The sequence below is a fragment of the Macrotis lagotis genome, chromosome X (assembly GCF_037893015.1).
Source record: "Macrotis lagotis isolate mMagLag1 chromosome X, bilby.v1.9.chrom.fasta, whole genome shotgun sequence".
Lineage (NCBI taxonomy): Eukaryota > Metazoa > Chordata > Mammalia > Peramelemorphia > Peramelidae > Macrotis > Macrotis lagotis.
This window is the reverse complement of record NC_133666.1, coordinates 311,225,457-311,252,896: the sequence shown is the minus strand read 5'-3', so window position 1 is coordinate 311,252,896 and position 27,440 is coordinate 311,225,457. Positions and strand designations below refer to the sequence as shown.

Sequence of the window (27,440 nt, the reverse complement as noted above, 5' to 3'; positions counted from 1 at the left end):
AGGACTGGTACTCTATCCACTATGGCACCTAACTGCCCTGCAGTTATTTTAAATGGAAATTTCTTTCTATCTTTTGCTGCTGGGTTTTGTTAATATATAGAAATGCTAATAATTTATGTGAATTTATTTTATAGCCTACAATTTTGTTAAAGTTGATTATTTCAATTATTTATTATTTAATTATTATTTTTACTTGATTTTCTGGGATTCTCTAAATATACCACTTGCAAAGAGTGATAGTTTTGTTTCCTCATTGCCAGTTCTAATTCCTTCAATTTCTTTTTCTTCTCCTAGTGTAATAGTTAATATTTATAGTACAATATTAAATAATAGTGTGATCATTGGGCATCCTTACTTCACCCCTGAGCTTATTGGGAAGGTTTTTAGCTCACTGCCATTCCTGATAATGCTTACTGATATTTGTTGATAGATTTATCATTAAAATTTTTCTTAAAAGTAAAATTCATTTATTTCTATCTTTTCAAGTATTTTCAATAGGAATGAGCATTTTTCTTCATCCATTGAGATAATCAAATGATCTGTTTTTATTGGTGTGGTCAATTACGCTAATAGTGTTCCTAATAATGAACCAGTCCTGAATTCCTGTTATAAATCCCACCAAGTCATAGTATATGATCTTTGTGATCTATTACTGTGGTTTCCTTAGTAGTATTTTATTAAAACTTATTCCATCAATATTCATTAAGGAATTAGTACAGTTTAAACTGCATATGTCCTATATATACATGATCACTTTTGATTTCCATAATAACCTTGTGAGATAGGATTTTTAGAAGAAGCTGATCCAGAGATTAAGCTGACCCATGTCAATATAGCTAATTCTCATGATAGAGCCAGACATAGCACCAGATCTCTATGTGACCTAAAGCAAGTCCTTTTCCCTCTCAAGGCCAGTTTCCTCATCTGCAAAGTGAAGGGCTTGAACAAGATAATCTCTAAAATTCCATAGAGTTCTGATGTTCTAATCTAGGCTATGAAGCAGCTGCTTGCCTCAGGAAAGGAACCAAGCTCCCTGACATGAAAATAAAGCCAATATAGTTTCATGCCAAACAATCCAGCTCAGTCCTTGGAGAGAAGACTAACCTGATCTATGGTGTTTTCTTGCTGTTTGCTTAATTTCCATGATTCATGACTATGAGCAGTCAATGGCACTTTGTTGATGCAACGCAAGTGATTTTTCCACCTCAGAAATATGATTTCTGCTTTTGACTTGTAAATCTAAATGTACTTCCCTATCCCAATGGAACAAAGATATGAGATTGGAAATCTGAATAATTGTTTTCATTTCCTGCTCTAAGCCAAAGAGCCTTGAACCTCTTTTACCTAGCATCCCCAGGGTCCTCTGTCCTAAGCTCCCCTGTTGACTTATTTGGGTTCCTGCTCTAGACAGAACAGTGATAGAGGCCCTTGAGAGGGCTCTAGATAGAGTAAGTGGACTTCTGCAAGAAGAGACTGGAGGAACACTACTGAATCACAGTCTATCTACAAGGAACTCTTCCAATGACCACCTGAAATTACTGCCACCCCTGAACATGCCTCCTGGCTGTCTCAAGATCTCTTGGGGAGCAGCTCCTATGGTTATTACCACTATCCAAAGGTTAACTCAGTACTTATACTACATGCAGGGAGAGAACATCCTTTTCTAATTAACAAGGTTTCAGGGGCACCTGCAGAAACCTTCTTTTCCTCTCCTAGGTCTGGTATCTGAATTTCTACCATTATGAATTAATGCCTTTGAGTTAAGGCATTGATGGTTCCTGTGATAAAGGAGTACTAACCCCCTTTCAGGGGCTAATTTATCTAATGAATCAGCTGGAATTTTGAAGAAGGGGATAGCACAGAGAGTAGGTTGGTTTTAAACAGGGTAGAGGAAAGATTTGTCATTTGGAGTTTTTAGGTATCAAGGGGACTATTTAATAGGACAAACTGCTTAGGTGCCAGCTGGTGGGGGGCAGGAAGCATGAATGGAAGCTCTGAGACATGGAAGTAAGGAAACAAGTTTCCCATTTTCCAACTCTTCCTGAGGCTTCTCCAACTTCTAGACTTACTGGTTTCCTCCATCTCCTCCAGGATCTCATTGTTGGAACAGCGCAAATCTCGGACGATCTGTCTGTCCTCCTCGCCCTTTGATAACCAGCGTTCACATGGGAAGTGAAATGTCTCATCTCGAGAATTGTCCTTCACATCTATGTAGTTCAGATGCCATCCAGGAAACATCCCTAAGGGGACAGGAAAGGGTCTGGGAGTCAAACTCACCCTCCTCCCCTTTTCCCTTTAACCATCCTCCTCTCATCCACAGAGGCCCACCTCCCAACTGTGTGATTTTAGCAAGCTCATTCCTGCTCTTAGCCTTGGGTTATTCATCTATAGAATGGGTGTCAAGGGAAGAAGATTAGAGGAACTTTAAAACTCCTTCTAGCTCTAAGTGTTCATAGCTCTCTTTGGGGAGATAGTCTCTAAGAATCATCAGAAGCAGCACATCTGTCTGGCCTAAAGCAAGTTGAACTGGGATCCAAAACCTATGGTGATCTTTGGTAGGGACTGTGACCAGAGCCAGCTGTTTCCAACTTGCTTGTTGGAGCTAGCTGAAGCTGAGAGCCTGCAGTCACTGTCCCCTCAGGAAGAGCCACAAAGGCAGTGTTTTTGAACTTTGCAGGTCATTGTGCAGAATTTGAAATACAGCTGCTATTTATTGGGTATGGTTGAGGAAAAGACCAATTTTTTCACAGCTCTAAGGCTATCTGCAGACCCCTGAGTGTGTGGCTGTCAATAGTGCTGTAATTTGCATTGCACAATGTTTGAGGAACATTTGATTGAACTATAATATAAGTTGGACTGCCTAGTGGTTTCTCAGTCCCTGAGAACCTTGGAAGATAAAGATAATTGCTCTACTTTTCTCATTATACTCTCTCTCTCTCTCTCTCTCTCTCTCTCTCTCTCTCTCTATATATATATATATATATATATATATATATATATCTTTTTTACTTTCATTTGTTCTTTCATTCAATCAATAAGAAATTTTTAATTACCTACTATGTGCAATACATAATCTAGGAACTGGGAGATAGAGAATAATAAACAATGTGCAGTCCCTGCCCTCAAGGACTAGTAGTAGATAAAACAAGAAAGCATAGTTTTGTTGAATAAGAAAGGGCAAATACCAAGGATGGGTGATATCATTGTTGTAAATATTCCTTCTGCCAATACAGATCAAAATCACAAACTATTCTAGTTTTGAAGAGGGTCTTTAAGAGTTGTGACTACAGATTTCATTCACTTGCAACCAACCTTCTGGTGATATCTCCCCAAACTAACTAGGTTGGTTCTCAGAGGACCACACAGTTCATCACTGAGTTGCTATTCAGAGCCATTCCAGCTTGGTAGGAAATGCCTGAACTTGTACTGTGCTGTCTACATCTTCAAGATTAAACCCAGGATGACTTCCAGACTTCCATGCTATGATGAGTAGGATAGAAATGAAGAAAATAATAATATAATGTTATATTGTTACAATAATATACAAGTTATAATGATCAATGTAGAGGTAATGTCCAAACAAGATTCTTATGCCAAATTCAAGGTAGAAAGAGTCACTGAAGGGGGAGGATAAGATGAAAATCAGAGAAGACTTCATGGAAGAGGTGGTTCAAGTACCATTTTAAAGGAAAGGGCTTGAGGGAAGGGGAAGCTTTCAACAAGATATAGAGAGAAATCATTTGGGTTATAGGACAATGTATACATGGCAGGAACATGGAAGAAAATAACAGGAACTTAAAGAATTAATGATGAAATATCCCCAGCTCTCAGGGAACTCTTCTGGTAATAGAGGAGAGAATAAAATAAAGTAGCATGGGAGTCAGCAAAAAAGGAATGCTAGCTCTCCTACAAGAAAGCTCATTGACAAGAGGCATTCTGCCTAAGAGACAGAGGACAATTTGACTGAAGGTTTAAAACGAACAAAATACACTTTTTTTGTTGACTGAAAAAGTGGTAGAGACCAAAAAATAACTCCCACCAAATTTACAAATAATTTCACTTGTTTTTGAACCTATTTTTGAATTTGAGAATATTATTGTGATTAACTTAATCATCTTTTGACTCCCCCTTCTACCTGCCTAGTTGGGCTCTTTATACCCTAAGGAAAATCCTTTGGTTAATGTGAAAATGGGATGATTGATGGCTTTCATCAATCCTAGTCCACTCATTCTGACAAAAAATTTATTATGTGCATGCTGCTGACTCTGTTAGGTACTACAGGCCACCGACATTAAACAGGGCATTGACTCCTGTCCTTATGAAGTTACTCCAGGGCAAGAATACTTAACTAGGATCTATGAGCTGTTTTAAAAATATTTTGATAACTGCATTTCATTACAATTTCTTTCCTTTGCAATCCTACATAATTGACTTTATGCATTTAAAAGCATGATTGTGAGAAGAGGTTCACAAGATTGCCAAAGGGATGAAGTATTCATGCTCTAAGCAAACATCAAACAGATATAAATCATACACTAACATTCCCAAAATGTTTAAATAAAAAATTTAAAGGTTGAGAAGGAGGTGTAAAGGTAGGAGAGAAGACAAACTTTAAAGAGTTTCCAAGGATCAGCAGGAGTAGTGTTTGTGTGTGTGTGTGTGTGTGTGTGTGTGTGTGTCTTTGTAATGAAGAAGGAAGCCAGAGTACTCTGGTGAAGTTATTTTGACACTGATTTGACAGTAAATTTGCTCACTCTTCAAACAAAAGAAAAATCTACCTTCTGGAAAAGAACTGAAATTGCACCACTAATTCCCCAGGGTCAACTCAGCTCACAGCTCTTAATGAGGCCTTTCTGGGTGACTTTTACCTGGTTTTCTTCCTTTTGAGTAAAAATCCTCTTTCCCAAGAAGACAAGACACTTTCAGATATTTTCCACCTCCACTGTCCTAAGCAGGCAGGGATGATTTCATTGACATGACTAAGCAATGTATGGCAAACACCAAGGAACAGTGCTGACTCTTTGGTGTTAATCAATCAACAAGCACTGATTAAGTAGCTACCACGTAATAGACACTAGTGACACAAAGGATGAAATATCCCCAGCTCTCAAAGAACTCTTCTGGTAATAGAGGAGAGAATAAGCAATGAGGGTTACCAAAAGGGTTAAAATCTTATTTCTGTTCTCTCCAATTCCCCCTTCAGGAACTCAACCCTCCTTCTATATTTGCCTTTTCCCCCTTTTTCTCCAGGGTTACTAAGACCCACTAAGATAATGTGAAGCTTCTTGTACCCAAGAGTTTAGGGCCTTTAAGAAAGACCTAGGCAAGCTCTCAGAGATTTCACTAAGAAGAAAGATGCAAAGAACCTAAAGCATTAACCCTTCTCAGCATTTTTGACATTTCAATAGAGAAGTCATGGTCCAAGTGTCTCTAAATCATACCATATATCAGCTGATGCATATTTTACTTCCAAGTAAGATCAACTTTGTGATGGTCTCTCCATTGATTTCTTGGATTTCTGGAGCAAAATACTATTTGAATGAGCCTACTTATAGGTAAAGAAACTCAAAACCTAAGGTGAGAAGTGACCTAGCAATATCCTGTAGCAGAGCAGGGACTGGACTCTCAGAGAATTAGGGCTATCTTGAGAAGGAAAAGCATCAACAGAAAGGACCAGTTTGAATTTAAGCAAGTTGAGTTAACAGGATAGTGGTTCAGATTTAAGAATGGGACCAGAAGCAAGTGTAGAACAAGTAGAAGACTGCCTGCAAGGTTTTTTTTTTTTCATCAGAAAAGCCCTTCTTTTATTTTTTTATTTTATCAATTAAAACATTTATTAAACACCTATTATGTAACAGGCACTGATGTCATTCAGGGGATAGGAAGACTAGAATGAAAATCATAGTCCTCAAAACTCTTGAATTCCATTGTTGATGATGGTGCTTGTCCTTCGTTTTTTGAAGAGGACCAGTGACATCACAGGATGACTTGACTTCTGCATCAATTGGATTTAAGTAAGGCAGAGTTGTGCAAAGTCATGAACCTCAATCTCTCTTCCAAAATCACTGAGGTTCTGGGGCAATATGACTTGAATTCTACTGGAGAAGACAGCAGTTATATTAATAAAAACAATATATACAAAATAAATACCAGGTAATGGGGAAGGACGACACTGAGAGATAGTGAAAATCAGTAGTGATCTCATATAGAAGTCATATGTAAGCTGAGGTTTGAAAGAAACAAGGAAAATTTCTAAGATATATCATGGTTAAGACCATCCTGAGAAAGCTACAACTGTATTTCAAGTGATGACCAATCTAGAAATATCTAGAAATAATTTCATTGTTCCTAGGAAATAGGTTCATTATCTTTCCCTTCTCCAGATAACCTTAAATGAAAAGTCCTTATTTTCTCTTCTGAACCCCCACTTCAATTTGTATCATGCTTAAAACTTACAGTAGAGTTTGCCTTTGGTTTTCAAGAGATGCTGGTTAAAATGAAATTGCCCTGAGAAATATTGATCATTATTAATTTCTCAGCAAGGGTATCTCATCAACTCATTTTCAATTCCAGTAAAAACAGAACTGATTCTACCATGCTGTTAATCAGTCCCAGGTGGGAGACAAAGTTCTCCAAGGTTCCATATGATGTCAGCTAAATGACCGGGAGGTTCTACCTTCTATTAAAAAAAAATGATGTTTCTTCCATATACAAAGCATACATCACTAACATGGCTTCAGAAATCTACTTAGATAAAGATAACACTAATACTTAACTTAAAGCTCTTCTTTCTCCTTAGATTCCTTGCTAGACAAATCCACATCTCTCACCTCTTTCAAAATTGAGTTCAAAACTCATCTCTTCTAAGGAGGTTTTGTTCTCTGACTCTCTCTAGTTGGGTTTATTTCCTTATATTACATTCCTTCCAAATACTAGTATCACTTTCTGCACATAGACTTAATCTAAGGATCCCCAAAGGCAGGGATTTTAACTCCTATTTGCTTATTCTCTGCCTTTCACCCCCACATTTTGTCTGGCAATGGGGTTTTTTTTAGTTTTTTTTTCAAGGCAAATGGGGTTAAGTGGCTTGCCCAAGACCACACAGCTAGGTGTGTCTGAGGCTGGATTTGAACCCAGGTACTCCTGACTCCAAGGCCGGTGCTTTATCCACTCTGCCACCTAGCCGGCCCCTGGCAATGGGTTTTGCACAAAGAGACAGTATTATCAGTGGACAAAAAAACAGTAGTTTTCAAAACGGAGGCTGGCTTCCCCAAGGGCATAGCATCACATGTGGCATAGATTAATCCCAAGAGGTAAATAATAAACTAATCAGAAGATAGGAAGATTTAATAAGGCTATATAAATGTATATATTCACATACATACATACATATAAAACTCTGTGTATATGATCATAGACATATATATGTGTATGCACATATATCCTTATCCATTTATATATATATATATATCTATATCTATATCAAAGAATAATTAATACAAAAGCACTGCATGGTCCTATAGAAAGAGAATCTGCAGGGCTAAAGCTCAAAATAAGCTAAGCCTGGTGATGAATGCAAAGGACAATAAAAAGGGCTTTTTTGGTTTCTGTTTTTGTTTTTTCTATGTTGAGTGGAAAGAGGAAGATCAAAGAAAGAATAGGGCAGCTGCTTAGCTTGAATAGCATCATGATAATGGATGATGAAGAGAAGTCAAAACTATTGAAATCTTACTTGTTTCTGTTTCTTCTACCAAGAGAATGGTCCTCAGACCGGGGAGAATATAACAAAAATGGTTAAACAAAAAGTTGAAAGCCAAGATAAGTGAGGTGTTTTAAAAACAAAAGAATCTAGCTGCTTTTCAGTAATGTATGTTTGTATGTATGTATGTATTCATGTCTCTCTCTCTCTCTCTCTCTCTCTATATATATATATATATATAATATACACACAGATACATACATATATACATACACACATGCGTCTGATTATTGTGGAGTCACTCTCAGTCATCTTTGAAAAATTGTGAAGAATGGGAGAGGTGGGACCGAATTGGAGATGGGCAAAGGTCCTAATTTTCAAGAAAAGGAAGAGGGTGTTGCCTGCAAATTATAGGCCCATGAGGTTGACATTGATGCCTGGCAAATTTCTGAAATGTATTATTATAGGGGTGGTATCTCAGCATTTGGAAAAGGAATCAGTGATTACTTAAAGTTAGCATGGCTGTGTCATGAAAAGTCATGCCAGGCCAGCCTCATTTCATTTTTGAGCAGTTCCTAGAATAGCAGATCAGGAAATGATATGACCTAGTAAACCTGGATTTTAGCAAAGCTTTTCATATAATCTCTCATTCTGCCTTTGACAAATTCTTTCATCCTAGTTTTTGTAGACAAGACAGAGTGATCCAGCCTAGGGGATGATACCACAGTTAGGTGGTTTCAAAATTGTTTGGACTCAAAGTAGTCATCCATAGTCTGTTGTCAACTTGAGCAGAAGCCTCTTATTGGCATGTCTCAGGAGCCTGTCCTTAGTTAGTTAACACTCTTAACAATGATTTAGATGTATGCAAAAAAGAGTATGTGAAGCAGATTTAAAGGTGACACATCTGGAAGAGATCATTACAATATTTTATGAAAAAAATCAAGAAACAAAAAGATCTCAAAATAAGGACAAATTTTAACTAGTAATACATTTGTACTTCTGTAATTTAGTTTTTTTTCAATCACCTTCTAAAATATATGATGAAAAATATGTGATTGACTAGTAATTTGTGCAAAGATGATCTGAAGTTTGGGTAAACTTAAGTCAAATGTCCAATTCATTTGCAGATCATGGTATCACCTCCCTGATGTCATAGTCTTCTTTGAGAACAAAGGACAAACAACAAGTCAAAGTGATACATGGCACCTAAAAAGTTTATATAGTCTTAAATGGTATTAAAGGAAATAGAGTTTCACAAGAAAAGGCCATAATCACAAGCAACTCATCACAATTTGAAATCTCATGTTTATCTATGTGCACCATATTTTGGGGGAGGCATTGACAAGTTGGGGTAATAAGGATGGTAAAGATTCATGTGGTACAAGAAAATGTGCTGAATAGCTTTAGCTGTTGAGGTAATGCTTTCATTTTTGTGGGGAAGAGGAGGGAAGAAAAAAAGAAATTTATATCATACCTTTACTGTATTTTTAAAAGAAATAGCAAATTGTACATAATAGAGTTGCAATTTCATGTGCAGTCATTTTTTTAAAAAATTATAAATTAAGGAAATACTTGCTTTGTTTCATAAATTAAAAATAAAATGGGGCAGCTAGGTGGCACAGTGGATAGAGCATTCGCCATGAAGTCAGGAGTATCTGAGTTCAAATTCAGCCTCAACATTTAATAATTACCTAGCTGTATGATCTTGGGAAAGTTACTTAACTCCACTGCCTTGCAAAAACCAAAATAAAATAAAACCAATTTAAATTTTAAAATGATAAGATGGTGTGTGTGTGTGTGTGTGTGTGTGTGTGTGTGTGTGTGTGTGTGTAATATAAGGTCTGTCTTCAAGTATCTGAAGGATTGCCATTTGGAAAAGATAGTAAATGTGTTCTGTGTAACCTTAGTAGGAGGAAGGAGCACTTAACTGCAATGGTGTAAGGGATGTAAAAACTGGAGGTATTCCAGAAAGGAACAAAACATAATGCCTCAGTTTCTACATCTGTGAGATAGATGCTCTCTGAGACTCTGGTCCAGTTCCAGATCAATTCTTCTAAATGAGAAAAAGCTGTGCCAGACATTTGAAGACTGAAATTTAAACACAAAAACAATATGATTCTTGACCATGAGGAGCTTTCATTATTATGGAGACTGATTCGATTGTAATCATTCATCCAATCAACAAGTATTTATTGAATATCTCCTTTTTGCCCAGTCCTTGACAGATTTGACCTTGGGACTCCTCCATTTCCTTAACTCCAGTGTCTTTCCATTGCCCCTAGGATTCAAAATATACTTTCTCTTTCACTTTTAGAACATTTCATATGGCTCTGACTATATACTCTTTCTCTTATCATCTGAGATCCTACCAAAAGCCCACGTAGTCTTCCTGTTCAAACTTCTAGTGCCCTTCCTCCTTACTTCTGCTTCACAGAGGTCCTCTCTACTTTTAAGGTGAAATGCAAGAACCTCTTCTGATGCCTGTATCCAACTCCTTACTCCCAAACTTACCTGTGTGGTATATATTTGTATTTTGCTATTGTTCAGCCATTTTTCAGTCATGTCTGATTCCTTGTAAGTCCATTTTGGGGTTTCTTGGCAAGGATACTGAAGTGGTTTCCCTTTCCAACTCATTTTATAAATGAGGAAACTGACCAAACAGGGTTAAGTGACTTTCCCAAGTCACACAAGTTAGTAAGTGTTTGAGGCCAGATTTGAACTTGTTTGACTCATCCAAAATCCAGTAAGTGGCAAAATAGGAATTCAATTGGAGATCTCCCACCAAGTCAGTCTCTTTATACAAAGTCTACTCTGGCTTACTTATCACCATATTCTAACCTCTGAGCACATGAGCTACTGCCCACTGTCACATTGCTCAGCAATGGCTCAACAGCATGACATGATGTATGCCTTTCCATGGTATACTTGGTTGATATTTTGGCTGGTAAAAACTATAGCTAAGAAGATGGTGATAGCACTGGAAAAATTATGAATAGCTTCTAAGGTTCCTTTACTGCTCTATGACTTCTGAGTTGTTGACCCTAAGTGAAGCAGCTATGCCCAGGTCATTCTCTGCTCATAGAATATTATTAAAGATCTTCTCTCCAAGCTAAGTATGTGTTTGTCTTATCCTGTTATCACAGTGAGAAAAAAATGCCACATTATCTTTGTAGAGATAAAAGCTGAACCCTGAAACAAAATGCCATCATTTTGGAGAAGAGACAATATTTTTATTGGAAAGAGTGATATAAAATTAATAAATACAAAGGGAAGCTGGGTAGCACAGTAAATATAGCACCTGGTTTGGAATCAGGAAGATGCTTTCATAAGTTCAACTGTGGTCCCAGATACTTATTAATTAAATGACCATGGATGATGCAAGAGAAATAGCAAACCACCCCAGTATCTTTGCTAAGAAAAAATCAAATGGGGTCATGAAGAGTCAGACATCACTAAAACAATTGAACAACAAAAATAATATTAACACTATGTACCTAAAGCACATAGTACAAATACTATTACCTATATCATGGAAAGCTAGGTGGTACGGTGGATAGAGTGTTGGGTCTAGAGTCAAAAGATATGAATATATTTCCTATCAGTGTGACCTTGGATAAGTCACTTAACCTTGGTTCCTCAATTTCTCCATCTATAAAATGCATTGGGGAGAAGGCAAACTATTCTGGTAGCTTTCCCAAGAAAACCTCAAATGTCACAAAGAGTTGGGCACGATTGAAAACAACTGAACAATACAGTAGTCATCTATATCATAGGACTGTTTTGAGGATCAAAAGAAGTAATACAAGCAAAATTTTTGTTGATATTAAAGTATTATATAAATGTCAGCTATAAGCAGGCAAACCAGCCCAGCCAGAGCATCAAGGCATCCAACAAAGAAGCAGGGGCAGCAGCAACCACTGCACTGAGTCAAACCACCACCTTACAACCACCATCCCTTCAGCCCCAATGGAGATAGTTTGGGACACTAAACCTAAGAGCCTTGGGAACAGCAGGGTCTCACAGACCACCAACCCTACTTTTAGCTTAGGTCCCAAAGTTGTCACTAAAGGGAACAATCACTGCTGCCTCATCCCCACCAATACCAATAGCTAACTGTCTTCAAAGAGCATGCAAGTTAGAGAGACCTCCAATTCTCCATCCAAACTGCATCATTTGCTTTTAGCCCAGATCTTGTAGCCATTGTGCCAGGTAGCAACTCCTGTGTAGATGTAATCTAGCTATTGCTTCTGCAGGTGCTGCAGCCCCAGATACTGATGACATAAAAGAAAGTTCTGCTTCCCAGAGTCTTCTCTTCTATAAAATAGTCAGTCAATTTACCATTTATTTTAACTTCACAACATCAAGCACTATACTAAGTGTTGGAGATACAATAAAAGGTTAAAAAAAAGTCTTTGGAGTTCACAGGCTAATGAGGTAGACAGTGTGTAATATGCACAAATAAGATATATAGAGAGGATAAATTGAAGGAAGTCTTAGAGGGAAGGAACTAAGAGCAAAGAGCATTAGAAAGGTTGACTGGCAGAAGGCAAGACTTTCAATGAGTCTTGGAGAAAGCCAGGAAGGAGAGATGTGATGAGAGTAGAAATATCCAAATGATTGGATATGGGATGTGAGAGAGACAGTGAGGAGCTGAGGATGATACCTGGGCAAGCTGGGGTGACTGGGAGGATGGCAATACCTTTGACAGTTAGGAAGAGAAGAGAGTTTGGGAGGAAAGATAATAAGTGCAGTTTGGGATATGTCAAGTTTAAGATATCAGTGGGATATCTGATTAGTGATACCTATAAGGCAGTTATAGATGTGAAACTGAAAATCTCTGAAGAGGTTAGTACTGGACAAATAGATCCAAGGGTCTTCTGAATAGAGATTATAATTGAATCCAGAGGAGCTGATGAGATAGGCAAATGAAAAAGTATAGAAGGAGAAGAGAAGAGAGCCTGCAATAGTCTTAGAGGACCCATGATTAGCAGCTTGAGAGTAGAAAAAGGAGCAAAGAAGAGAGAGGAATTAGGAAAGAATTGGGCAAGGCTATGTAGAAAATGTAGAGAGGAAAATGTATCAAGAAGAAGAGGGTAATCTGCTGTGTCATGTGATTCCAGAGAGGTTTTGAACACAAGTCCAACAAGAATTCCTGAAAAAAGTACATGGTAATCTCTTAAATAATTACTTTCAATTCATTCATTCATTCCATGACTGCAAGCTATAGGGCCGACCTTAGGCAAAGTGAGATCATTCCAGAGAATGAAGATAGAGAAAAGACCTATAGATATTGAAATTAAGAAATCATCATTAGTAACTTTGGAGAGAACAATTTCAGTTGAATGATAAGGTCATAAGCCAAATTGAAGAGAAACAAATATAATATTATCAGTGGAAGTTACATAAAGAAGATGGACTAGTTCTGGTTTTTGTTTTTGTTTTGTAGTTTTTGCAAGGCAATGGGGTTAAGTGGCTTGCCCAAGGCCACACAGCTAGGTAATTATCAAGTGTCTGAGACAGGATTTGAACTCAGGTACTCCTGACTCCAGGGCCAGTGCTCTATCCACTGCACCACATAGCCACCCCACCTAGCTCTGTTTTACACTCAAATGCCATGAGTCCTTTCTATATGACTTGCAGCTGATTTTCCTTATTTATGGCCTTACTCATGAGAATGTAAATCATAATATGGACTGCTTGCTTTTCTCTTTGCATCCCTAGGAAGAGCCAAGATATCACAGTAGAGATAGCTAGCTACCCAGCTGAACTGTCCCAACATTCTACTTCAAACATCTTTGAAATAATGCCTCAAATCAAATTCTGAGATGGCAGAGCCAACAAAAGGTCAGGCTGAGAAAATTTTCCAGCCCAAGACAACTTAGAAGATTGGCTAGGAACGCACACAGCAGCATCAACACTAGGAGTGGGCCTTGGAAGTGACTGTGACAATGGTGGTAGTCAGCTTTGAGAGCTCCCAGTCCAGAGATGAAAAGGGGTTGGGGAATCAACTAGTCAGAAAGAGATTATAGGGGACGCTTTTCAGGCACTGGGTGCAGGGTCCTGTTGCATTTTCTATATGCAGTTCCAGAGTGGAGAAGAGTGCTTGTGTTCATTTACAATGGAGTTCCAAAGCAGAAAGGAGCATTTGTGGCTGCAGGAGAGCAGGGGACCTGGTAACAGTTCTAGGATCAAAGGAATAGCACTGGTGACTGCAGAAAAGCAGTGGACTTTCCTGAGTAGAGATCAGGGCACAGACTAGGAGATCAGTGACCAGACTTTTCCCCAGGTCACACAACCTTAGAGGTGTCCAAAACTTACTGACCACCAGAACTAGTGCTGGAAACAATAGCACAAAAACCTGAAGTTTAAACCAATTCCTTTCTCCTCGAAGTCTCAGAGTCCAATTTTAGCATAGAGTTAAAAAGAAAGAAATAGTTGAGTAAATTGACCAATGGTCAAAGGATATGCAAAGGCAATTTACAGAGGAGGGGATAAAAGCAATCCATTGTCATATGAAAAATTGCTCTAAATCATTACTTATTAGAGAAATGCAAATTAAAGCTTCTCTGAGGTACCAACTCACACCTCTCAGACTGGCCAATATGACCAGAAAGGATAATGATCATTGTTGGAAGGGTTGTGGGAAATCTGGGACACTATTACATTGTTGGTGGAGCTGTGAACTCATCCAACCTCTCTGGAGAGAAATTTGTTGCCCAAAGGGCAACAAAAATGTGCATACTCTATGGTCCAGTAATACCACTACTGGGTCTATACCCTGAAGAGATGATGAAAAAGGGTAAAAAACATCACTTGTACAAGAAATATACATAGCAGCCCTGTTTGTGGTGGCAAAGAAGTGGAAATCAAGTAAATGTGCTTCATTTGGGGAATGGCTTAGCAAATTGTGATATATGTATGTCATGGAACATTATTGTTCTATTAGAAACCAGGAGGGATGGGAATTCAGGGAAGCCTGGAAGGATTTGCATGAACTGATGCCGAGTGAGATGAGCAGAACCAGAAAAACACTGTATACACCCTAACAGAAACATGGTAGTGATGTTCAACCTTGATGGACTCACCCATTCCATCAGTGCAACAATCAGGGACATTTTTAGGCTATCTGCAATGGAGAATACCATCTGTATCCAAATAAAGAGTTGTGGAGTTTGAACAAAGTTCAAGGACTGTTCCCTTTAATTTAGAAGAAAAAAAACTGATATCTTATTGTCTGATATTGCTATCTCTTATACTTTATGTTTCTTCCTTAAGGATATGATTTCTCTCTATCACACTCAATTTGGATCAATGTACAACATGGGAACAATGTAAAGACTGACAAATTGCCTTCTGTGGGGGGTGGGGGAAGGGAAGTAAGATTAGGGGAAAAACTGTAAAACTCAAAATAAATAAAATCTTTTAAAAAAGAAATAGTTGGGCAAAACGAGTGAACAACAATGATAAAACCATAAAAAATACTATGGTGACAGGAAAGATCAAGATACAAACTCAGAAGACAACAATATCAAAAATGTCCATCAGAGAGTAATCAGTAATTTTATACCCTTAGTGTGAGATGGTTTAATTATTTTGCTTTCCTCTTAAGACTTAACTGAGTACAATTGCAAACATAGAAAAGGAGTCCATGGATGGAGTAAGAAAGAAGGCATAAAAAAGAAAGAGATTTTTTAGAGAAGTAATAGAAGAAGGCAGGCTGGTTGGAATAATCCAATGGATATCCAAGAAAAAGCAGAGAACAGGGTAAAGGCAAAGAGAAGATGGGGGCAGGAACAAGCAAAGGTCTTCTTCACAAATGCTTGCAGTTAGTTATAACAGAGGATTGTAGAAGGGAGAACAAGATAGCTCTGTTCAATCTATCACCTTGGAAGAAAATGCCTATATATGGTACTGATATGCAGGATCAATAGGGTTATCCTAGCAAAAGGTTAGATGTCATTTATTCCATTAGACTTGGGAGAGAAATGGAAGGAAAGAGAAATGGAAGGAAAGAAGGCCAAGAAAAGACATGAATGATGCTGCTCCTGTAGTTGCAAATTAGCAGAGGGAAAGAAATCTTTAAGGTGATGCTCTAATGACAGGAGATTCTGGGAAGATAGAAGAGAATGACAGAAATTTCCAGGTACTCCAGGTTTCTTTCATAAACAGACAAAAAACATCATGAAATGAAAGTAGAGCAGCAAAAATAAGGGGGGTAAAGCAGTTGTCTACTGAAGACCCCTGGACAGAGTGGTCCAGCCTAATTGATTCCTTGTGCACTTTTTCTGAGTTTCAACATTAGAAGAAGGAACAAGTCTACTTCTCAGGCAACATATAACCTCCTCTATACTTTTGAATAAACCTACTTCTCTCTGGATTTCATGTTATTATATAGCTAAAAATCCTACAGTGGTTCCCTATTACCTACAGTTTAAGTTCGTTCTCCTTAAAGTGGCAATCAAGTCTGTTATAATCTGACTCCCAGCTTTTCAACTTTAATCTTTCATGATTTTCTTATGTGAATCTGTCAGTTCAATACCTTTCATGCATTTGAACATTCTCCTGAGTTATCATTTATGTCATATCTTTATTCTACTAATATTCTTAACCTTCCTCCCTGCTTATAAAACAGTGATTCACAAAGTATGACTTGGGGACTGTTAAGGGTAGGAGTATGCTTGAGATTCTTTTAGAAGGTCTTCAAGGTCAAAATTGTTTTCCTATGATATAATTTACTTCTTAAAATACTCTTCCCTGGGGTGGCTAGGTGGCGTAGTGGATAAAGCACCGGCCTTGGAGTCAGGAGTACCTGGGTTCAAATCCAGTCTCAGACACTTAATAATTACCTAGCTGTGTGGCCTTGGGCAAGCCACTTAACCCCATTTGCCTTGCAAAAAACTAAAAAAAAATACTCTTCCCTTTTTTTTTTTACCACTTATCCATGTTAGGATGGGTGTTCTGCACATATTTCAACCAAAATAACATTTCACAATGTATTGAATACAGAAGCTCATATGAGCATACAACTGTCTTCTATTTAGTTAAACATTAAAGGCATTTTCAAAAATTGAAAATAATACACTTTTCTTACTAAATTTTCTTTGTTTTGGAAAATAATTATTTTTTACTAAAATGACATGTATATTAATACATAATAGGCTTATTATAATTTTTAAAGTTAATAAAATAATTGTGTGCAATATTTCCATCTGGTTTATTATTAAATACATATTTTTAAATGATCGGTTTTAATTTCTAATACAGTAAATATCCATAGATAAAATACACATACACAAAAGCTCTTTGAGGTTCTCAATAATTTTTAAGAAAGTAATGGATCTTGTAACTAAAAAGTATGAGCACCACTGTTATAATGAAGTTCTATCTACTAAGATCCAGTGAAAATTCTACCTTGTTTATACTGTGAAAGCTACCTTAAAATTTAAGAGTTCAGTCTTCTAATCCTGTAATTAACTGTATGACCTTGGGCAAGTCACTTGGTTCTTAATTAAGGGCACACTTGGCCCTTAATAATGTGGCATTTTATTCCTTTTGTTTGAATGAATGAACAAATGAATGAGAAAGCATTTGTTAAATGCTCAGCACTGATGATTCAGAAAGGATGAAGTCCTCTGCTCTAATGAGAAAGGGGACAGTTGTATTTGGATGGAAGTAGAGATGTGTAAAGATAGCATGATAGCCGGATTCAGCTGCAGGTAATTGGAAATGCCCAGTTGTCCTTAGGATGTCATGGCAAACCAGATGGCAAAGCATCTTCTTGAAGGTTATTAATTATATTATTGACCTGCATTATAATATCATGCTTGTATTTTTGTTTAATTTTCATGCATCTTATTTGTGTTGCCAGTAATCTCTCATTAGCTCCAGACCCCTTTCTGCTTGTTTCCACCCTCATTTGTTTACAAATCTTTGCTCTTGGCACAGTATGAGTCTCTTGCTCAGCTAACTCCTTGGACACTGTTGATTCACTTCTAAGTCTCTCCCTCCCTTTCTCTAGTCTAGGATACCTTTTGCAAATCTTGTCCTTTGCTTACTGACAGGATCTTGATCTTGACCCTTCTCTTCAGATTGCTTATCCAGCAGCAATTCGATGTTTTACCTTTTGGTTTACTCTTTCAAATCCAATTTTAATTCTAGAGGATGGTCAGTCCTTCCTCCTTGCTGACTCCCAATCTGGCCCTTGCAGAAAAGATGACATTTGGCTTTGGATGGAATTCAGGTGTGACCTTTTTTAAACTGAGAATCCTCCAAGTCATTCCTCTAAACTTTTTCTCCATATATATCTGGCCTGGAGGGACAGAATGGTATGGTGGAAATGTCTGTCATTCTGGATTCAAGTCTGGATCACAATTCTTGTCCCTTGTCAAAGCTATAAGTAACATAGAGCAAATACATCTTTGTCTAAGGGCACAGTTATAGGGGGGGGTTCTTCCTAATTTTCCTCTTTCCCTAAACACACAGATTAGGTTATGAATTTCTTGAGGGCAAGGACTGTCTTTTACATTTCTTTGTATCTTCAGTGCTAATTACATAGTAGGTACAATATATACTGACTGATGGACTTGACAGAGTGAACCTGACTAGTTGTCACCTTCAAGATTTTGTGAAGCATACCTGCCCACCTTCAGCTCCAAACTCCACAAGGCCAAGAAAAGAGCTATCTGGATGAATGGCAACCCCCTTTCCAGTTCAGCTGCACCTATGACAGCAATGTCCTTTGGGTCACTCTTCCCTCCAGTACTGTAATGTCCTTTAGCTTTCTGGAGGGGCCAATAGAATTTGTCTGAAATACCATTTCAACTGTTTTAAACTATGTTCATAATATGATCCTAATTAAGTCACGTAGCTTTCCCGTACCTCAATTTCCTTGTAAGTGAAAAGGAAACAATATGTGTTAACACAGATTATAGTGTTTCTCAGATCCTGTTTCCTTGTCTATAAAATATGCATGAGAATATTTGTACTGCACTTCTCAGAGTTTCTGTAAATGAAAACAGTTTGAAAGTCTCAAAGTGCTTTATAAACTTTATTTCCCATCATCCCATTGTCTAATATTGACAATGGGGGAGAAATGGTGGGATTTAGAAAAGCTAAGTTCTAGCTGCTCAGTTACTAACAAGCGGGATAACCTTGAGAACAACTCACATCACCTTCTCTGGGCTTCTGTGTCTTTCCTTGTTAAATGAGGAGGTTGGACCCAAAGACTGCTAAGGCTCCTAACAAGTTTCATATTTGATGATTCTCTAACTGATGCAAAAACAAAAGGAAAAAATTTTATGATTAAGTCATAAACTGTTCTCCCTTCTCTGAAGTTTTCATTTCAGAAGGGAAACAGGAAGGACAAAATTAATTTGAACAAAACTTAGACTTATAATTTATCCTGTCTTTTGACAAAAACCCAGACAAATAAGGGAGACAGGAAGATAAATACCAGAAATGAGAAGACTGGCAGTTCAGAGTATGACTCGTTATTGGGTATGGTTCCTGGGAGATGCTAATTTATATGGTGCTTACTATATGTCAGACCCTAGGCTAAGCACTTTACAATTATTATCTGATTTGATCTCACAACAATACTGGGAAGGCTGATTATTTTATTATACAATAATATATTATATTATTGTATAATAATATATAATAAATATAGTGTATTATATATTATTGTATAATAATATATAATATAGTGTGTTATATATTATTGTATAATAATATATAATAAATATAATGTATATTATAAATAATAATTTTTATTATTTTACAGAGGAGGAAAACAAAGATTAGGTGATTTAGAAGAACATAGAGTAGTAGTCAGAGACAGCTACACCAGTTGCAGAAAGTGTCAGGGATCTTCAGGCCTAAAACTCAAAATATGTCTGCTCTCTCTTCTCTGCTCACATAACCACTAGGCTGGTTCAGGACCTCAGCTCCTCTTGCCTGAGCTCATTGTAATAACTCCCTTCTCCATTTTTATCTCCCTTCCATAGAGTTGTCAAATGAACATGCCTAAAATAGACATCTGGTCAAGTTACTCACCTGAGCATGTATCTTTAAGGGATCCTTATTGCTGTGATAAAACACAAACACCTGAGCCTGGCACTGAATGCCCTTTTACAATGTAGCTGCAACCTACCTTCTCAGAGTTATTTCATGTAACTCTCTTTCCTGGACTTTTATGTCCCTATCTCCTGACTTTGACATTCAGTCACCCATCCCTGCTTTTGCTCTGGCTGCCACCCCACTCCCTGGAATGGTCTCTCTCCTTTTTGCCACCTCTTAGAATTAACTTCCTTCAGGACTCAGTTCTGTCAAACAATCAATAAGCATTCATTAATGATTGTAAGATGTCATGCTAAGTACACAAGTACAAAGATTGAAACAATGCCTATTCATAAAAATTTTATAATCTAATGGGTGAGGTGAAAGATACTTATGAAAGTATGAATAGATTACATAAAAGGAGAATGAATACAAATGTATCCTAATCAGTTAGAGACAAGGTAGTTTGGGAGGGAGGGTAGTTGTATTTGGAGGGATCAGGAAGGCTTCATATAGTAGATGGTGCTTGAAGTGTATTTAAAAGAAGAGAGGAACTCTGGATGGAGGCATATCAGGCTTGTAGAATGGATAGGGCAAAGATATGGGAATGGGAGACAGAATATGGGATATGAAGAACAGAGAGAAGACCAATTTGATTGAGTTACAGAGTACAGGAAGGAAAGTGATGTTCAATGAGGCTAGGAAAAATTGGAGTCAGGTTTTAAAGGGCTTTAAAAATTAAATGGGAGGCAGATATTTAATACTTACTTAATTGGGTGAACCTGGGCAAGTCATTTAACCCCATTGCTTTGGCATCTCCCCTCCTACCCACCCCCAAGAAAACTCAACAGTGGAACTTATATTTTGACAGAATAAAGAAGTCACATAGTTCAATTTGCACTTAAGGAAAAAATTATTTTGGCAGTTATATGCAGGTTGTTTGGATGGGAGTGGTGAGAGATATGAGGCAGACATTTAGAAGGCTATTGCAGGGCAGTCAGTGCAGTGGATAAAGTATCAGACCTGGAATCAGGAGGACCTGAGTTCAAATTTGACCTCAGACACGTAATTATTTAGCTGAGTGACCCTGGGCAAGTCACTTAAACCCATTGCCTTGAAAAAAAATAAGGCTACTGCAAGAATCTCAGTGAGAGGTGATGAAGACCTGACCTTAGATGGTGGTTGTGAGAATAGAGATAAGGGAACAGATATGAGAGTTATGGAGGCTAAAACAGAAAGATTTATTAACTGATTGAATATATGAAGTAAGGGAAAGTGAAAAGTCATACATATAATGAAGAATCTGGGTTCCTAGAAGGAAAAAATGGAGCCTTTGAAAGAAATAGTGAAGTTTGGAAGGTTTGGGGAAAGATAATGGGCTCAGTTTGATGTATATTGAGGTTAAGATGTCACAGGTACATCCAATAGGCAGTTAGTAATGAGGGCCTGAAGTTCAGGGAAAACAGTGGAGCTGGATATGCAAATCTCAAGGTCATTTGCATAGATAAAATTGCTAAATCCACTTCCATGAGATCTGATGGGGGTGGGGAGAGAGAGAGAGAGACAGAGAGACAGAGAGACAGAGAGACAGAGAGACAGAGAGACAGAGAGACAGAGAGACAGAGACAGAGAGAATGAGAGAGAGAATGAGAATGAGAATGGAAATGAAAATGAAAATGAAAGGAGGAAAAAGAGAAGTTCTAGGGTAGAATGGTCAATAGAGTAAGATACAGTAGATCCACATGAAGGAGCATTGAGAAAAAGACTATCAGATTTTGCAATTAGGAACTGATTGGTAACTTTGAAGAATTTCCTTTTAGTGATAAGTCTCCTGAATGAAGGCTTTCCCCAACTCTTTATCTAGTGCTTTCTTTTTCAAAGTATGGTGTTATTTTCCCCAAGTAGAATGTAAAGATCTTGAAGACTGGGATCAAATTTTTTTCTTTTAAAAACAAAGTACATCCACAAGACTTAGTCCACTGTCTTACATATTAAAGGCATTAATGAATATTTTCTTTTTTAAAAAATTATTTAAGGCAACAGGGTTAAATGACTTGCTCAAGGTCACAAAGCTATGCAATTATTAAGTGTCTGAGGCTGAATTTGAACTCAGGTCCTCCTGACTCCAGGGCTGGTGCTCTATCCACTATGCAACCCAGCTACCCCATGAATATTTTCTTCATCCCTCCACACTTTGCATGCTATCTTTAATCTGTAAATTTGCTCTGACTTGGAACTAAACCGAGTAATAGAGATCTAGCTTTGCCACAGTTCTTTTCCTTCTCTTCTTTCTCCCTCACTCTCTCTCCTTCTCTTTCTTTTCCTCTCTATAGCATCCTCCTTCTATGCTTTTCCTTGTTCTATCCTCTCCGCCTTGCTCTCTTCCTACCCCCACCATATTGCTGGACATCTATGTGTTTGAGTGTTGCCCTATCAGGCCTAGAAGTGGGAATCCACTGTAATCCTCTTTGCAGAAACACTTGTGGGACTTAAATGCTTAAGATTATAGCAAATGATTATCTTTTTCAATATTTGGTAATTACTTTTGATAAATTGATATGTTTGTCATAAAACTAAGCATTTCTCTCTATATAGTTTATATGCTAATGATTCTTCAAATATCTCTCTAATGCAAGTGGCTGACAGAGGAGGAACAAATTTTGGACTAAGAATGGATCTTCAGGAAGTAGATGTAATGTTGTTAATAAAGTTTAGGGTCATAGGTTAATATTCCAGTCATAATGGCTTAGTTGCTGCTTTTGCCCTGCCTAAGACATTCCATGCCTATGTTCTTCTGATAGCCCAAGCTGTCTCCCACACCTAGAACACAGTCCTTCTTCACCTCTGTCTCTTAGAATTTCTTTCAAGGTTCTCTTTAAGTGCTACTTCTTCCATAAGCCTTTCCTGGGGTCTTTTCTGAAGCTCCCAAGTAGTAGGGTCTTCTTCCTCTTCTATATTCTTTTGCATTTTTTTGGTCAAGATTTGTATTTTCCTATCTATATATTCATTGTTTTCCCCTGGTAGAATATAAGCTCCTTGAGGTCAGGCAACATTTTTGTTTTTTTATCCCTATTGCCTAGAACCGTTCCTGGCATATAGTAGGTGCTTAATAAAATGTTGATTGACTAAATATCAGGAAAACAGAAGTCATGTCTAAATACCAAGACTAGGTGAAATCAATAGGCCAAGGTTAGAAACACAGAGTTCAAGTCTAAAAATCAAGTTCAGGTCAAAGGGCAGAAGTAAAGGAATGCAGAATTCAAATAGTAGAGAAATTAATTACAGGATACTAAGAGTTCAAGTAGCAAAACAAGACAGACAGATGGCTAGTGAAAAAAAAGAGAAAACCAAAGAGAGGGAGGAGGAAGGAGGCAGCATTGATTAACCCTGGAAATATTAAGTATTAGATCAATAATTTGACCTAAAAACATGAGGCTTGTGTTTTTCTAGGCTTATATTTAATGTTGTTTTGGAGAGAGAAAGTTTGTATATTTTTTATGCCTGAGGTTCTATAAAGTTCAACAAGGGAAATAAGTAAAATCACCAAGAAAGTCTGATTCTGTCTCTTCACCATGGAAACTATGGATATTCAAAGATTGTACCTATGGAATGCAAGCACTGTCAATTCTTACCGAAGCTATGGAGGCTTCAAAAACAAGACCAGTAGCTGGCTGTATATCTGTCATCCTAGGAACAGCCTAGCTAAACTTGGAAAGGTTTATCACCCTATAGATGCAGGGGTAATGACTTCTTTTGACCACAAAACAAAACAAAAAACTGTCTACTGAGAGAACCATGGGGGCTATGATCTGTATCAGCAGAGAGATTACCCACCCTGATGAAATCAAGTTTTTGAATTATTTAAGCTATCCATGTACCACTGCTTGCCATTTCCTAAAAGGAAGTAGCCAAGTCTTCTAATCATTGAAGTTGAACTTTATAGTAGTTTAACACCATAAAGGAAAGAAATGTGTGATTTTGGAATGAGAATTTAAGAGTTCTGTTATATTTATATGAAAGAGGACAGAAATGAGTGCTCATTCCTTATGATGATCCTGCTTAGGGAAAGCCAGGGAAAGAATTTCCTCTATCTCAGGGCCTTCAGACTGGCTTGAGAAGTAGTATGAAGAAACTTAGATTTCCTGTGATGCCCTTGCCATTTGTAATTCTTTCCTTTTGATCTTAGGGAATACTCACTCCCAGAAGACAACAAGAATCCTGATCATGATGAGTTGACACCCAGTCTGGTCCCCAACTTTAAGGTTAACTCAGCTTTATTTAACCAGTCAATTCTATTGCCAAGCCACAATACAGCCATGCTCATGGTCACTGACATCCAAGTCTAAACCCCTAGACCTAGATCATGCCTACTTTATGGAGTACAGCACTAAGTCATTCAGGGAAGTAGCCATGCCATGGCCTCCTTCAAGTCCTTGGTCTGGGGGTCTGATCAGGGGATTACCTTTGTTGTCATGCCAGACTCTCAGCTTGCAGAGATGACCAAGGCTCAGCATGTCTGTGAAGGTGAATGTGTCTGTCCCACTGCGCTCAAACTTATTAAAATTTTTGGATCGCTTTAAAGGCAATGTACCACTGTCTCCATTCTCTCCAAAGATGATGACAAACACATTGGCATCAGTGCCAGCTCCTGAAGGGACATGGCAAAGAACCCACAGAGTGACTTTGAAAATAGATTTCTCTGACATGAAAACTTCCCAACCCTGGAGTTATTTCTAAACTGGTTTATACTTCAACTGGTTAGGGCTTATGGTTTATAAGGTCCTAGTTAAATGATTGAATACCATATGATTAGTTCATTATGCTCCCTCATCTGGCACCCTAACTGATCATCTTGTAAATGCTATTGGTTTCAAGAGGTCTCAGAGAAAGGAGTATGGAGGATTCAGTACAAATTTATTACAAATACTTACATTACAAAACACAATTCATCCTGGGGTTGATTTTATGTATAGACTAAATTGACAGCTGCCTACATCATTTAAGTTCTTATTATCAGCAAAGCTTCCATCAGGAAAACAGCTAAATACTTCTAATGTCTAACATTCCATTTATTAGAGCATCATTCCTTGACTGTTATAAAAGAAGCAATATGTCTCCTCTTAAAATTAATTGTTTAGCTATTTCCTAATCAATCGTAATAGTTAAATTCTTGATCCACAGTGATTAGATTTGCTAGATTACAGCCAAATTTGACATGGTTACACCATTGCCAGATAAGGTTAGCCTTATATTTAAGGCACAATTAGAATCTGTCTGTGTAATTGATTTGAGAGTTTAGGAAAGCTTTTCTCTTCCAAATATCTTTGTTGTTTATCTATCAAGAATTCCAACCTTAGAGCTTTATTCTTTTTTTTTTTTAGGTTTTTGCAAGGCAAACAGGGTTAAGTGACTTGCCCAAGGCCACATGGCTAGGTAATTATTAAGTGTCTGAGACCAGATTTGAACCCAGGTACTCCTGACTCCAGGGCCAGTGCTTTATCCATTATGCCACCCAGCCACCCTAGAGCTTTATTCTTTTGAGTTAAGGCATTATGTTATTAAAATACAAATATCTTGAGGAGATAGCACAATGCATTAAGTAAGTTCTTATTAAATTTTTTGATATAAGTTTTTAAATGTTACTAACTTACCTAGGTTTGGATAGAAGAGAGAAGAAAGAGATAGATTTTGAATACTATATACCCTTCAGAGAGGATAGGTCTAGTTTGGGGACCTAGGCATTGAGGGGCACATAAACAAAGAAGGAAAAAAATCTACTTTATTCATAATTTTATTAAAGACTAGCAATAAGGTGAAAAAAATCTGAGACTAATATCTAAAATATTTAATATCTAAATATTTTAGCATCTAATGAAATATCTAAATAGCACAAACTATTAGATAAATGAAAATGGAAAGCAACAAGGAAACTAGATTATTCCCATTCATGAGATGTAGAAAATAAGGGTTTTATTACTTTATTTTGTGTGTGGTGGTGGTGGGGGGGGGGGCTTTTTGGTCATAAGTATAATGAAAGGAGCTTGGGGTTTATAGTCAGCATAACAAGGCCCCAGTCCCAGGTCTACCATTGATATCTGTGTGATCATAGATAAATAATATCAAAAAGAAAGGATTAGGCTAAAAGTCTAAGGTCCTTTCCAGTTCAAAAATTCTATGATTCTAAATGAGTAAACTTCTCAAAAACCACTTTCCCAAAAATGATATGACTAGGAGCTTGGAAACCAAGATAGAACTTTAGACTTGAAGAGAACAGGGGATAGGGAGTTGCAGAGTAGAAGCCTTTACCTAAGAGGATGAACACTCACCCATAACATTGCTGGTCTTAACTGTAATGGTATAGGATGTCCACTCCATCATCTCTTCCCCATCAATCACTGCACACATCTCACAAACCAAGGTCTTCTTTTCACCCTTCCTCTCAGATAGCCATTCACCATAGTAAAACATTGTCAGGTCTCCATTGTCCATGTTCTTCAGTAGGACCTGAGGAAAAAGAATGACCAGGGATGGGCCCTTTGTACCTCCCAGCCACCATCTCAATACCTTCAGAAGCAAAATCAATTGGAACTCCAAGAGACCTAAGATAGGACTGACTACAGGCAACACAACTTGAGGTCTCTATTCCTGCACTCAACCATAAAAACTTCTCCCATTATTCTCACAAAGACAAAATTTACTTACTCATTAAAGACACTTAAGGTGCAGATGTTAATTGGGGGAGGTATATATGAACACCTCCCTTAGAGGGGCAAGGGTCCTCCCTTTTTTGTCGTTCCCATCAACTTCTTTTTCAATTAAGAAGAACCCTGCTAAACTGCCCCAAAGGAAGATGGAAAGCAAATGAAAATGGAAAAAGACCCCAAATGAGTTGATGAACAAATGGGAAGCATGCTTTACAGCCTTATTGGCAGGTATTCTCATTTATTTACAGATATACACAGATACATACCTTCACTGAAATCACCTCAGCATCTTAGAATGAAGTGTATATGGGTATGTGTGTATGTATGCATGTGTAATTTAAGTTCTTTTAGGCAGGACATATTCCATTCTTGTCTTTGTATTTCTGGAGCCCAGTATTGTACCTATCATATTAAAAACTTGTTGATAGATTGATTAATATAAAGACACCTCATACGGAAGAGATCTAGCAGGAAGCAGAGAGTTAACTTGGGTGGCAAGAAGCTCTAGGCAAATATTAGCTCTCCACCATTCTAACTGTGTGACCTTGAGAAAATTAGGTAACCTCTCAGTGCCCCAAGACAATGACTGTAAGCTGAAGAAGAGTTGTTCATTGAACTGATAAAATGTGCTTCCTTAACAAGAACTCTCCAAACAGTTAAAAATCACAGTTCTAGTACAAAATCACATATACATGCACATAGATGCACACTTTCATCCTTCAGGAATCTGAGATTGTTAGTATGGGCAGTCTTTACTACCTCTGAATAAATCAGATCATATTTCCATAACCTTGTAGAACATCTTTGAAAACTGCCAAGAGCAGAATTCCCACTGCCTTTGTTAGACTGGTCCTTAACTCACTGATGATATAGAACCTGTTACCATGTCCATACCTATCAGCTTGATGGAACCTACCAGGACCTACCCAGACTTACTTCTTAGTCATAACATGGCATTCTGCATTTGATGCAAGAAGAAA

General features: G+C 37.6%; 1 protein-coding gene across 3 annotated transcripts in view; it reads right to left on the bottom strand.

Annotated features, from left to right (window-relative positions):
• Positions 1 to 27,440, bottom strand: part of LOXHD1 (lipoxygenase homology PLAT domains 1) — a 266,512-nt gene that overhangs the window by 13,448 nt on the left and 225,624 nt on the right. For all 3 annotated transcript variants that reach the window (XM_074203499.1, XM_074203500.1, XM_074203501.1), the window contains 3 exons: positions 26,083 to 26,260; positions 24,219 to 24,404; positions 2,070 to 2,240 (listed from right to left, as the gene is read on the bottom strand). In XM_074203499.1, the coding sequence (XP_074059600.1) occupies positions 2,070 to 2,240; positions 24,219 to 24,404; positions 26,083 to 26,260 (535 nt within the window). The remainder of the gene's footprint in view (positions 1 to 2,069; positions 2,241 to 24,218; positions 24,405 to 26,082; positions 26,261 to 27,440) is intronic.